Source organism: Colius striatus, chromosome 5 (assembly GCF_028858725.1).
Source record: "Colius striatus isolate bColStr4 chromosome 5, bColStr4.1.hap1, whole genome shotgun sequence".
In the NCBI taxonomy this organism is placed as follows: Eukaryota; Metazoa; Chordata; class Aves; order Coliiformes; family Coliidae; genus Colius; species Colius striatus.
In genome coordinates, this window is record NC_084763.1 from 55,091,208 (window position 1) to 55,105,920 (window position 14,713).

Genomic DNA, 14,713 nt, shown 5'->3' on the forward strand with positions numbered 1-14,713 from the left:
GTAGTATTAATCCTAATGACCTCAGGTCTTCAATGAATGGTGTGCAGTTACATTCAGTAGCTAGATGATCAGACTTTATATCCAACCTTAAGTAGACTTTATCAGAAAGCAGATCTGTCTGTTTCGTGTATTATTCTACTAGCAGGACAATAAAGTCCTTATGGACATAGAGTGCATTAAAGACTACTGTAGTCTTTATATTTGAAGGTGTCAAATTTGATAACTACACAACTGTCAAGTACAACTTCCTATTGGTAAAGAGAATTTGATTTTAAAAGTTGATTTCATTTCCTTGGTTTGGAAAGGTTGTGAGGGGAATGGTGGTATAAAGCCTGTGTTGAACTTGGGAAGACACTAATGCTGTATTTTTTTCTTAGATGTGCCACTTATTTGAAAGGCCTTTTATCCATTATTAAAATAAAACAGTGAGACTTTATTTAAAAACAAAATGTGTAAGGCTATGTAGAAAAAGGAGGGGCAAAAAAGCCCACAAAATTCAGCAACATAAATGTATATTTGAAGAAAAAATACAGCTTGTGTACATTGATAAAATGATCCATGTAGTCATGCTTGCTTTTCTAGGAAGTAACACTTCTTGTTGACCTGCAGAATTATATCTATAGTATGTGTATGCTTGATGACTTTGACAGCCACATTTTGTACAAAATCAACAACTTAGTATCTGAGTAATATTTTCAAGGGTACACACTCCAGTGGCTTTGTGCTTCTAATAAATTGATTAGTCCAACTAGAAACGTTCTCACTAATTTCTATGGTGGAATCTTAATGTTGCAGTAAATTAGTCTATTCTAATCAGTTAAAAAAATTTAAATGTCAAGGGAGGATTAGAGATTAAAAATATAATTAAAGCTTGAAAGTATAGTAGCTTGCTGTGTGTATCTTGTGTCACTTTTTTGCCATGTGTAGTGCTGAAAAGTGTCTCTTGTGTATAGCTGCCTTGGCTGTCGAAGAGCTTGGCTTTGAGCGATTTCATGCATTAATTCAGTAAGTAATATGTTGTAACATTTAAAATACAATATTTTGAAGTTACATTAATGTTCACAGCCCTGAAAAGGGCTATGTTGAGAGTCTCCTTGTGTTACACACCAGGTTAAACTTTGATTTCGAGTTTTAATTTGGGGATTTTGGTGTTTTTTCTTTGCATTTTACCATTTAAAATGGAATATTATTTTGACTGAATAAGCATTAGGCTTTAAAATAAAACTGGAGCAATGTAACATGTGAAACTGTCTGAACAGCTTGTGAATTTCAACTGTATGAACACAACTAGTTAAGATTCCCATTTAAGCTAAAGGTGTTAGTCCTCAATATTTATATACAGTCTTCATTGTGATCAGGGGTGATTCTATTTGAAATCCTTGTGAGAGATACTGAAAAAAAATTGTCATCTAGTATATTTCCTGATTTGAGATAAAGATTTTTTTTAAATGTTTTAGATACAAAACTGATTTTTGTTTCATACTTGAAACACTGTTATGTTTTCAAGCTGTAAATACAGAGCTTAGAGTTCTAGTGAGTTTACCTTTAAAGGTAACAGCCTTTTCAGTAAGCAATTGTAATCATTATACAAATAAATCTCCAAAGAGGAAATAAAGAGCAACAGAATTTCAAAAAAACAATTAAGATGGAAAATGTTGCTAATTAGAAGTGAAAGAGCTACTGCTTATTGTATCAATAGCAATTCTAGTTTGTTCTTATAACCCATTGTCATATGAGGAAAGAAAAAAGTGGAGTACATAAGATTTTTGTTACCTTATTTAATTTCCTAACCCTAGTTTCCCGCCCTTCCCCTCCCTCCCACTCACCCCACCTCTGTCTTTGGACCTGTGGTACCTACTTCAGTTTTTCTCATTCTTTCTCAGTGGAAATGAATGCTCTGGCATATGCCTTTAAAGCAAGCTGAGTGATGGATTTCAAAGGTGACTTTGCCTTTCATACCTCCTATGCCATGTATAATCTATTGATAATAAAAAGTAGCTTTAAAATTTCCAATGTTAGTCAGAGTAGACCTATCTGTGGATATATTTTTGCAGATGTTTGCTTCTTTTTTAAACAAAACTGAATAAAAGCATGCAAGAAATCAAAAAGAAAATAATATACCCATGTTTGTGTAAAATAAGCAGAAATGAGCAGTTTGGATTACACAATAAAAGCTAATGTTTATATTCTCAAAAGCAGTCTTTAGCTCTAAATAGGAAGTGTATTACTTCACTGGAATTGTAATGGATTTCTTCCTTTCCTCTGTTTTAATTGTTTTTAAACATAAGAACACCTGGTGTTACAGTGTCATCCAGGCAGCAATGCTATTGTACAACCAGGTAGTTCATCAAATGAAATGTGCCACTTGTGGTTTTGAATATTTTCTTCTTTCACAAGCTAGACTCTTAACAAAATCAATTCTAATGGGAAGTGTAATAATTACTTAGAAAGCCTGATAGTCTCACCTGGTTAACCGGAAAAGTTTTTTCTGCACTGTTTATGGACTGAATGTTTTTCAAAACACTGTAATACAGACGTTATTTTGTTGACTTACAGTCTGTTTGCAATTTCAGTAACAGTGTTTTGTAGAAATACTGTTTCAAAACACTCAGCTATTTCACAGGTTTACATAACTTTATGGTTAGTATTTACAAATAAAAAAGTATGTTTATTTTTGTACATTGCTCCAGAATTATTTCTCTTCTTCTGATGGGTAAATACTAGTGACTCTGTGGCAGTTATAGTAACTCCAGAACAGCTGCTGTGTCATTCCATATGTAACACCAGATTTGCTCTGCGTTTACTTGGACATTTTCATGTTAGATATTAGTAGTTCTTGTGTGTACTTTGTCACACTATTCTTCAGATAAATATATTTTCCTTTCCTGTTGGTTTTTTTGTCTTTAGCAAACGAGCATTCAAAAGCTTCCCTGAACTGAAGGATGCAGTTTGGGATCAATATGCAGTGTGGACAAACAGATTTGGAGTATTACTCTTTCTATATTCTGTAATACTGACAAAGGTTTGTGGGTTGTTTCATATTTTTTGTATTTGTATTTTATTTAAGAGGAAAGTTTGATCATATAAGCCTTTTTCTGTAACACACCCTTCCTTGTTTATCTCTAATCAAGAGAAAGGGGTGTGTTTCAGTAGCAATTCATGTAAGAACATCAACCTCTTTATGTTTTAATATTGCATTCTATTGTTGTAAATGTTGCAATTAATTTCTTATAAGAGCACAAATGTCTGCAATTTTTGTGCAGGGTATTGAAAACATAAAAAATGAAATTGAAGATGCAACTGAGCCATTGATAGATCCTGTCTATGGTCATGGAAGGTAAGCTGCAAATTATGGTTACTACCACTCAAAATAGATTAGTGGGATAATTCTTTATGTTTCTGTAACTGATCATTCTTTTAGGAAATTGTTGACATTACAACAAAGATTCAATTATAAATTTTTAATAGCTAAAAGCAACACTTAGCAGAGCAGGCCTTCATTCACCACTTATTCCATTTAGTGCATCTGTTCTGAGGAAGTGCTTCTGTTACTGCTGAATTTTCAGAGGGGCAATCCTCAGGTCTACAGCTACATTTTTGTATGCAGTTGTTGATTGAAAGACTGGAAATCATATTAGCATTGCTGAATTACAAATGCATGCTGATTAAAGGAATATAGTTAGAGAATGTCTACTTAGCTGAATAATACCATAATTTTTTTTTCATTTGTTAGAAATAAATTGTATTCCTATTTCTTTCTTTTATATAGCCAAAGTTTGATTAACCTCCTGTTGACGGGACATGCTGTTTCTAATGTGTGGGATGGAGACAGAGAGTGTTCAGGAATGAGTAAGTTGATTCTAGTTTATATTTGTTCATAATATTTACATACAATGAGATGTTGACCTACAGATTTGGAATATGCTCTGTTTTGGTAGTCTCTTTTTTTACTGTCCTTTCATTTAGGCAGACCTCAAATGGAAACATAACATACTTGCACAATATCTCTGATGTTAATATCAGTGAATACGGGATTGTCAGCTACAGGTTGAAGTTATAAGGTATGTGACAACCTGGATGATGGAAGGGATTACAGTCTCTGCAAGTTGTGAAGGTTGGTCAATACTCTGGAGACAAGGCCCCTGTTCTGAGCAGCCACATCAAGCTAGAGAAATGAACTGACAGGAATCTTATGAAGTTCTCCAAAGTCCTCCATCTGGGATGGAATGTGTCCATGCAACAGCAAGGGGCAGCACTGGCTTGCTAGGAAGCAGCTTTGTAGACAAAGACCTCTAGGTCCTTGTAGGCACTGAGTTGCACGAGTCATCAGTGTGCCCTTCTGGAAAAAAGGCCAGCATCTTGGGCCAGATTATTAGGAGGAGAGTAGCCAGCAGCTGGAGGGAAGTGGTGACTCTTTTCCCTCTATCTGGCGCTTGTGAGACCACACCTTTAGTGCTGTGTCCAGTTATGAGCTCTGTAGTCCAGGAAGGACCTTGACATATTGGAGCAAGTTCAGTGGAGGGCCACCAAGATGATTAGGGGCTTTTTTTAAAAGATGCTGTGAGTCTCTAGTGGAAGGATTGCAGGTGTCTAAAGAAGAACTGAAAGTGTCTGCCGACTGTTTTCTGAAGTTGACTTTTCTGGTTTGGTTAATTGGTCACTTGCTTTAAACTGCTCTGGTCAAGCGACTGCAAGTTGGAAGGTTTGGCATTAGTATTGTACAGAGTTGATGGCCAATGCTGCTTGATATTTTTCCATGTGAAAACATAACAGAAAGGTTTCTGCTATTAAGTGTGATCAGTAGGTGAACTTCTGAAACTGAGGAGCAGGAAAGATGTCCCTGGGGATGGGGGAGAGATAGAGCTAAAGAACTGCAGAAATAAACAGATGTGATGCAGTTCATGGCATAGTTACAGGGGCAGCAATGAAGCAACAGTGGGAAGATTGATCCAGAATGCAGGAACAGGAAAAATGCTGGTAACTTTAAAACCGTTGGAAAAGTACTGTCAGTAATTTTATCAGTGACAAAGAACATGCTGAATTACAAACTCAAGGGAGTACCAGGTAGTCTACAGATTACACTCAAAGCTCTGACTCTTACAGTACTGCATATTTCCAAATAGGATAGGAATTAACTACAATTATTCTTGGCCACCACTGGTACAAATACCAGTGAAATAATCCCTCTTCTTTGACTATGTATTCCTCATTAATCCTTTCTTATTATTATAATCTCTTTTCTTACCACAATTATGTGCAGTAGGAAGATTAGATCTTTTTTCCTCCCTTTTTAAAGACTGATGTCCTTATGTTAAATCTGTATTTCATATGAATGTAGATAATGCTGTGATTGCCTTCTCCTAGTGCCAAAAACTGATGCTGCTTCATGTTGTCACTGGGTGGCAGTATCTGAATACAATTGGGAGCAATAGCGTTGCATTTTGAAACCATCGTTAGTTGGAGCTGGTTTTGGGCTTTTTTTAAAGGCTTCATTTTTCTCCCTTTGTAGAAATTTGTGTGCTTTGCAAAAGTAGTTTTCAAAAAAAGGAGAAATGAACTTTTTGATGTGAGATGTACATACTCACTTGTTAAGTCGTCTGAGAGTGATTTCTTGATTTTTTTTGTCTGTCTCCTGTTGACTAATTCTGAAGAAGACAAGTGACTAAAGGGTAAAGTTAATCCAATAGCTTTCAGATACACAACCTATGTGGCTTAACTACTAGATGTTGAGGATATTTACATTCTGTGCCTACTATTGTAGCCAGGATCCTTTCTCTCTAGTTATCTGTCAGAGGAACAAAATACTTCATAGAATCATAGAATGGTAGGGGTTGGAAGGGACCTTTAGAGATCATCTAGTCTGATCATTTTCTGAGTATTAGTTATAGGTGACTTTGCTGTTCTGTTCCAAGCATCGTTTCCTTTGTTTTGCAGACAGGACTTGATATTGATTTTTTTGTTAGTGATATTTAAGAAATACATATGATACATTAAAGAAATACTTTAGCATACTACTGCTTACTTCTACCAAACATTTCCCTTCATTACACATATAAGCATGCTATTTCAAATCAGTAGCTGATTCCCTAGTTTGAAGGATCTTTCACTAGTTTTTTTTAATTGGGCTAGCTCTCTTGCCCTGAGCTCAAAGAAGGGATGAATTGTCTCAGCACATGGCAATTTATAGCCACACAGCTATAAGTTAGTGAGATAATGTGTGTTTGCTAAGTATTATCTATGCACCCCCAAATGTTTTAATTCCAAGCAAGTTCGGAAAGCACATTTCCAAATGAAAGAAGTCTGCACTGCAGAGAACCTTTTAATATGTATAGCTGACAACTCTAAGGAAGAAGTTGTGCTTCCAGGCCACAAACATACTGAACAAGGTGTTTGTAAGGTTTTTCAGTTTTGTTTTTTTGGAGTTCAGGTATTAGGATTTTTGCTTAATAGAGGAAAAAGTTGAACCATTACTATAACAGCTGTTCTTCACTGTTACAAAATTTGAGGTCAGCGTGAAGTTGGTGAAGGGAGCGTGGCATATCATGTCTAACCCTCTGAGTTACAAGGAAATACAGAGTTGATTTCTGGAAGTCCAGAAATCTTGTAGATGTAGAATGCTTTCTTTCAGTTGCAGCAATCTTGAGGCTTTAGCCCATAGGTAAAGACACCATAGTTTTGTGCTGTTGTATTTGAGCGATCAGTGTTACAAATTATAGTTGAGACTTAATATTTGAGAGCTTTCAAATATGAAAGTCAATGTTCTCTGAAAAAAGGAGGTACACATCTTGTTAGATTGATCATGATGTATGTATATTTGCAGGATTAGTTAGAAGCTGTTGTTTAGGCAATGTTTGGGGACCTAGCAGAGCTTTTCCAAGTTAGAGAGTGCTTGCACTGTTGAGATGATGTGTATGTTACCCAGAGCTTCTTCAAAGCTTATGATTATAACTGGTTTCTAAGCTTGAATTTTGAAATACTTTCTCATTCTTTATAGAGTCTCTAATAAGTGCTCTTCTCATCAGTAGCACATAAATGTTTCAGCTATTCCTGACAGCTGTGTGTGTTTGAGAGCTGTGTGATACGTTAAATGGAAGTCAGTACAGAAAATCAAATGGACTGAATGCTTTCTTTCCTACTAACAAAACTGCTATTAACAAAATTACGTTTCATTATTCAGACTGTGAGATGATTAAGATAAATACAGTCAGAACTGGGGGAAAGGAAAGAAAAACATACATATGCAGATATACTGAAGTTTTTTTCCCCTTCAAGATAGTTGTTTTAAACTTTTCTGAGAGTAATTTTGGTACAAGCACTTAATCTCCTTCTAAATCCAACAACTTTTGAGAAGAGACTATTAACAGTAAACTTTTAAAACCATCCATTTGGTGATTCTTATTTTGTAGAGTGAAATTATTAAACCTTTATTGTTTTTTGACTGTCCTTTGATGATTTGCCAGTATTGCTAAAACTGTATAACTTTTACAGTTGTTATTGCTTGACCAGTCTTGAAAGTAACAAAAAATGGCTTTGCAGATTTTTCTTGAATAAATGTTGTGGTTTGTTTTGAACAGAACTTCTTGGTATACATAAACAGGCAACAGTAGGCTTTTTGACATTGATGGAATCTCTGAGATATTGTAAGGTAAGCTGTTTTCTACACCACTTCACATTTTTCTTCGTTAAAGTTTTGCAGGCTTCTTTGGCAATATTACTAAAAGCTTCTCTGTGTGCAACTGGAGATATTCAAGAACTTTCCAAGTATATTCAAGTCAAAATTGGGAATAATACCATGTTAAACCAGATATATGATAAAACTGTAAAATGCATCTTATACCATTCTGTGATTGAGTAAATGTTGTTTGATGCCATTAAAATTAGAACTTTATTGTAACGATTTCATCTAGCTAGTAAGAAGCTTATGTTTTTACTAAAATAATGCTTAATGCAAGTTATGTAGATGGTTATAAAACTGTGCAGGCCCAAAGTGGCTTGCTGATGTGAATGTTGCAGTTCTATTGTTCTCTCTTTATGGTGTCATTGTCTTCTATTTAAAGTAAATAGCCATAATTAAAAATAGTAAAACTACTCTGAATAGAAGAAGACCTAAAAGTAACTTTATGTATTTATGGACATCTGTAAGTTACTGAAGTGCAACCTGGTCCACATCATTTCTTCCTGTTGTGACACAGAAATTCCTGGTTTAAGGTTTTAGTTTGAGACATTTTGTGCTTTACAAACACCGCTTTTGAAACAGCATTGGTTGTTCTTTGCTTTCTTTTCAGTATCTGTTGAGTTCCTTTAGTTTAGCTCAAGGTTAAGTCAAACAGGAATCAGTGATCACAATTAGAATCTAAGCATTTGTCACTATTTTTTCATTTTGCTGAATGTTTTACATTAGTTTTCAGAGCAGTTGAGACTTCACTAACTGAACTATCATTAACCTGATCACTAAGTCACTAACTAGATGAGTTTCTGGGTTTGCTTTGTGTTTCTGATGATATTATACCTTTTTAGGTTGGCTCCTATTTGAAATCTCCAAAATTTCCTATTTGGATACTTGGCAGTGAAACACACCTCACAGTCTTTTTTGCCAAGGTACGTTAGACGTCATTTTTGGTGACCTCAGGCAGATAAACGCCACTTAAATATTGAAAGTTCAGGTTTTGCTACAATGTGAGTTTCACATGGCTTTTACTGTAAAAATGTAGCCACCAAACTTATAATTAAGCCTTCCCTTGAAGGCAAAGTTGTTCACATGATTTAATGAGATCTCATAAAGTCTTTCAGTTCTAGCTCAATTTATTGGGCTGGGGGAAGGGTATGCTTTAGAACACCATAACTGGGATAAGTACTGTCTTAAATTTCTATAGTGTAAAGGAGATAAAAAGGAAATAGTTCTGTATAGATTCCTGTCAGTAGTTTAATCTTCTTGACAGTACTTTTGCAATTTTTAATCTACAACCATAGTTTGTTGTTCTAAATTAAAATTAGATATCAGGACTGCTATGACAGTTCTTTATTCAGTCAGATTTCTACTGTGATCTGTGGAACATGTAAAATTCTTGCTCAATTTAAAATCTTAAACCAAATTTTCTGAGGAGACAAATTCTGTTTCATTAGTTGATGATTGTAAGTTGCTTTTTCTTTACATTTTTTTATTTCTGTGGAATTCTTGTTTGGATTTAAGATACTTATTGAAAATTCAAATGGTTCTTACTAGTATATTTATTAGTACTTATTAGGAATGATTTTTCTTGTACTTATTATCTTATTAATGAATATTTTAGATATAAATCTTGACAATAACTACTAGAACATGTGACAAAGTTAAAGACATGATTTCTTGAGCTATTGAATTTCCTTGAGGAAATCTTTGGCCTCATATTTAACAAGAGGCCCCAAAACCTAAGATTTTTCTTACAAAAATGAAGAACCCCCAACAAATGTGTGTAGCAGTACTTCTTTACCTTTAACCTTAAAATTAAAAAACCCTTTCAAGCAGTCTGTGTTGCATGTTGAATATTCTGATGAGAATGCTCTGTCAGGTTGTGGTCAAACACTGTATAAAGAATACCAGCAGGTTGAACTGTTCCATGAAATATAGGAAGAAAATGTTTCGAAGTGTACCATTGAAAGAACAGCAGCAGGTTAATAGCTGCTTTCTAGATACTGTCTGCTGACATGCAGATTGCCAGGGTCTGGTAATTTGAATTTGGACTCTGAAAGAGAAAAGTCTGAGTGGAACGAGAGCCTGTCAGGTGGCTTGAGGTGATGGAAGTGATCCACGGGGACACTTCAGAGCTGTGTAAGTTTTTCAATAATACCCTTACTCTGTTCCCATGTCTTGGAGCACACAGGCCACTACAGAATCAGCTATTTTTTTTTTCATTACAGCATTGTAGCATTTTTAGACTTGAAGGGTCGGATACTGATACGAAACTCCTGGCTGAGACATCTGAATAAGTTACAAATTACTGCTTTTCGAGGGAAGTGTGTCTGCTCTGCCGTGTTGAGACTGTACTTGTGGTTTCAACTTACATTTCTTTATTTTTCTGACTTTGATCACTGTAACCTATTCTACATATTCTCAGAGTCCTTCTTTAGCATTCTTGATAGTATTGTGTCTCAGAAGAAAGAACATTCACTTCTCTTGCTAAACGATTTTTTTCATCAAAGTTCAACAGAAGGACACCAGTGCACAAAATGACACTGCTGTAGGAGATTCTGAATTTGGGTCAGTGGTGTTTGCCAGAACCTGGGCTAAGGGGGAATGTTATTTGGTACTACATTTAATCTCAGAACACCAACAAAGAATGTCAGTGGCCATTAAAGAAAGATATGTGAAAGAAAGATATATTTAAGTGGAACCTTTTATGTTCCAGAGGTAGTAGGGTGAAGCTGGGACACAAAAAGTTCCACTTAAATATAAGAAAAAAACTATTTCAGTGTTATAGTGAGGGAGCCCTGGCACAGGCTGCCCAGAGGGGTTGTGGAGGCTCCTCCCTTGGAGGTCTTCAAGACCTGCCTGGACATGTTCCTATGCGACCTGATCTAGGTGCACCTGCTTCTGAAGGAGGGTTGGACTAGATGATCTCTGAAGGTCCCTTCCAACCCCCACCATTCTATGATTCTATGATATGTGTGTAAAAATTCAACTATTACTAGTATGTGTCAACAATTCTACTCTCTGCACAAGTAACCAAAGAGGTTACACTCAGGAACTTTTCTGCTTTCATAAAGTAGTGAAAATTGTCCGTACCCTTCTTTCTGCTTTTTTGCTCCTGTGACTGGCAAATGCAGGTAATCACATTTAGAAAAAAAAATCTTTCTTCATTAGAGAAGAAATCAGAATCATATTTTGAAGAATTTCACTTCAGGAAATGTTTACAGAGCATATCGTTTCAGAGTCTTTAGTTTCCACGAGTAAGTGGAATTAGTTCTGGTTGGAACAGTCTACATATTGCATAGAAAGAGTATAAATGTGAGAGGCACCTGCAGAAATAACTTCTGGGCTAAAGTTACTCTACTAGTATTTTAAGCTTCATAGTGTAAATGCTGTTGCTAAAAGTACCTAAATTGTCTTGCATGTAGTAGTTCATAAGGGTTACTTTGTCCGAATAAGTTTGAGGTCTCATAGTTGGCAGATGACACCTCAAAATAAAGTACTTCTGCCCTATTGTAGCTTTGTGAGATCACAGAGCATAACTGTGAAGCATTATTCTGCTCTTTGTGGTCCTACTCCAGTTTTACTTGCAGATTAATTTGTTTCTACTACAGATGGGTGTTTCTCTCTATGAACAGGCACTTCTGGGCAGTTTCTTTGGTCTTTGTTTGTCTGGGAGGTTTTCTGTGGGAAAACTTGTGCATTTTTTATTCATGCAAGTGGCTTTCACACCAGCATTTATCCAAGTGGCTTCTAGATTTTGTCTAAGATTTTCATTGTAGTAAAAGAGACTTTATATGTGAGGCAACAGTGTATGGTGGCATGTTTGTTTTTAATGAAACAAGTTCATTACATCAATTTACCCAAAGTCATGGTGACTTTATTTTCTCTGAGGGTGACAGAGCTGGAGTACTGTCATTTATAAAGTCTCTGTATTTCCATTTCTGCTTTTTTTCATTAGAAAAGTAGTTTTGGCGTTAGGTAAAGGTAGTTTTCATGAGAATCTGTAGCCTTCAATATGGAGGAGGGGGGATTGTCTTTTGCTGGGAGAAACATTTCTGTCTCCTTTTATTTTCCTATTTCCCATGTTTTTGGAATGAGCAGCCAACTGTGATAGCTGCAAGGAAAATGCAGATCTCTGTCTCCTCTTAGTTTTTGTTGGTCTGTACTTCAACTGCACTAAAAGAATTTTTAAGTAGAGGACAAGCCAAATTTCCTCAGTACAACTATACCAGCCTTCTACAAGACATGTTCTTTTTCGCATCTTGCACAAGATTTGGGGAAGAAGAAAAGGTTGTGAAGAAGCCAGATGTGCCCTCTCCAAGCCAGTCTGGTTTTGCCACCTCCCTGACATCCTTTCAGGCCTACAAAATATTCCGGAGAACTCTCAGCTTCCAAGGAGAGCAGAGATCTGGGGAAATATTGAGGTGTACATGCCTGTGGTAGGCAGGTGGGGCTGATCTGCAGAGCTGGAAGGTTAGGGCTGACAAGAAATCCAATAACAGATGTTACAGAGGCCAGATCATATTCTAATGTGCTAGAGTGGAAACAATGTGATTACAACATACATGATTGCATCCTAAATCAAAGAGTCAAGAGACTGTACTAAAAGTTTTCTGGATTTTAGTGGCCTTGGCTTGGATTTTCTGTTTTGAGGTGATATGGGATCACCACTCCGTCTTCCAGAGTCAAGTTGGACTCTATTTACTTAGGATTTTGAGGTCTTTCAGGTATTATTAGAAGGATAGAGTGTGATCTGAGTCCTTGCCATACAGTTATAAAGAGGCCATGAACTGCAGATCAACCTATACAGATTTTTTTTAGCATAGTACAGTAACTAAAAATGTTGATCTAGGAAGAGAAAACCATAGCCATGGATTCTAAGGTCATATGATTGACTTTTACCAAGACTGATGTGCAATAATAGACCCATATATGTTGAGGAAGTGACATGTGAAAAGTATTAAAGAACATTCTGGTGGTCTTCCAGTTCCCAAGGTTGGTGGTAAAGAAGTTGATACCTTTGAAGACTGGCGAAATGAATCTTTGGGCAGTGGTAGGAATTCTGATGATTTGTGATATAAACTCTGACGTTTAGGAATTAGGTCAATGTCCTTAATGCTTGTGTTGCTCTTGTCAGAAATGCTGTGCATCCCATAATAATGAGTAGTAATTATAAAAACCTAACTGCTCAGATCATAAAGAGGTAACTCAGTCATGAGGTTTTGCACTGTTTGTTCGTAGAGTTGAGATGTAGAAATGGTAATGTAATGATCATTAAACTGAGAGATGTAAGACTCTGAATGTTAATCTAACCAATTATTTGGGATTTACTTTACTAAAAGAATTGTCTTCACTGTGTTCACCCCAATTTCTGACTAATTTCACCCATTTAGTCATATCTATATGTTCCTTAAAGCTTTAGAAATTGTTTAACATTCATCCCATTATATCCAGCTTTCACAATGCTCATTTAAGGACATTGTTCATGGTTGGCTGATACAAACCATGAAATGTAATTGTATATGCCCCTGAGCAAATAAGCAAATCACTTCCTTTTGGGAAAAGACTTCTCATCCATCTGTTTTCTTTCAGAGACGGAGGTTCAGTTTTTATACATGAAGTAGGGCTGCTTAGATGATATCACTTTCCACGTGTTTATGTTTGAGTTGTTCCAATTTTTGTGTCACTCAACTCTATTTCAGTCTTTCTCTAGAAATGTTCCATGTTTTGACACTGCTTTGTGCTGAGGTAGGTGGGAGAATGACTTTGTACTGACTCCTTGCACACTGTTTCCAAGCCTAGATTAAAAACTTGTAAAATGGGGCATGAGAAGTAGTTCTGTCAGTTCCAGTAGGAACTTTTGTTCCAGCAAAATGAAACACTTGTTGCTTGAGGTAGTTGAAACGAAGAGGGAAGTAATGGTTAAGTAATGACCATGAGTATCACAGTAACCATTTTTTAGAAGAATTCTATTCCATAATCATTTCAACTCTGTTTTAAATACAGCTAGGGACAAAAGTTATTTTAGTAGTCATCTATTTATTCAATTTTCCAGCTTCCTACTTCTCCTGAAAGCCCTGTTTGCTTTCCATTTCCAGAGTTTTCATTTCAGTTGGTTAAGAAACAAACTTTTATCTGTTTTTTTTTTAAGACTTAGCAGTAGGCCATGGGGTCATATTTGAGACTAACATGCAGTCATGTCCATGAAACACTATTGTGACTGCATCTTAAATAAATAATTGTTTCTGAAAGCTAGGTAGCTATCTTTCCAGTGCAATAAGATGATAGGAACCATACTAAAAAATATTGTTCCTAGGCAAGGGGGAAATGAGTCATTTCTCATCTCTGTCAGCATTTTGTAGATGGACATCTCTCAACTGGCATCTCTCAACTGCAAGTGTTCAAGACCATGTTGGATAGGCAACCTGATATAGTGGAAGGTGTTCCTGCCCATCGTAGAGGAGCTGAAACTAGATAATCTTTAAGGTCCTTTCCAACCCAAACCATTCTACGATCCGGATGTTTTTAGTGGAATAAGTCGTAGTGGTGGATGCGTAAAGCACCTGTTGAGAAAAATGGATTCTAGAAATGGTGGGTCCTGAAAAAGAAAAGGCTGCTGAAGTCATAAATGTATTACAGAGCTTATGAAATAGAATTTTAAATGTAGCTGTTGAATGCCTGTTGAAGTAGAGTTTTCTTGGGCTAAACTACAGGGAAGTTATTTTGTGGCCATTTTATGTGTCTCTGTTTTTTTTTTGTCCACAAAATGTCTGAAGGCCAGATGTTCTTTCTGAACAGGGCACCATGTATATACTTGGAAAGTGGAAGATTACTGTTTCTTATTCTGTGCTTTATTCTCATATTCCCAGACCCTACTGGGACAGATTCAGGGAACCAGAAACATTAAACAACATTGCCAACATGACAACACATGCAATGTCCTTTAAAATAGTAACTGTTGGAGTCCTGTTCTGAAACTTTATGCCAAACGCTGCTTTTTGCAGAACTCCCCAAACGCCTAATAAACATGTGACATGACAGAGT

General features: G+C 36.1%; 1 protein-coding gene across 2 annotated transcripts in view; it reads left to right on the top strand.

The window, feature by feature from the left end:
- MINDY3 (MINDY lysine 48 deubiquitinase 3) overlaps positions 1-14,713 on the top strand; it is a 42,896-nt gene that overhangs the window by 11,053 nt on the left and 17,130 nt on the right. For both annotated transcript variants that reach the window (XM_061997293.1, XM_061997294.1), the window contains 6 exons: positions 954-1,005; positions 2,908-3,022; positions 3,264-3,337; positions 3,770-3,849; positions 7,575-7,645; positions 8,518-8,598. In XM_061997293.1, coding sequence (XP_061853277.1) covers positions 954-1,005; positions 2,908-3,022; positions 3,264-3,337; positions 3,770-3,849; positions 7,575-7,645; positions 8,518-8,598 — 473 coding nt within the window. The remainder of the gene's footprint in view (positions 1-953; positions 1,006-2,907; positions 3,023-3,263; positions 3,338-3,769; positions 3,850-7,574; positions 7,646-8,517; positions 8,599-14,713) is intronic.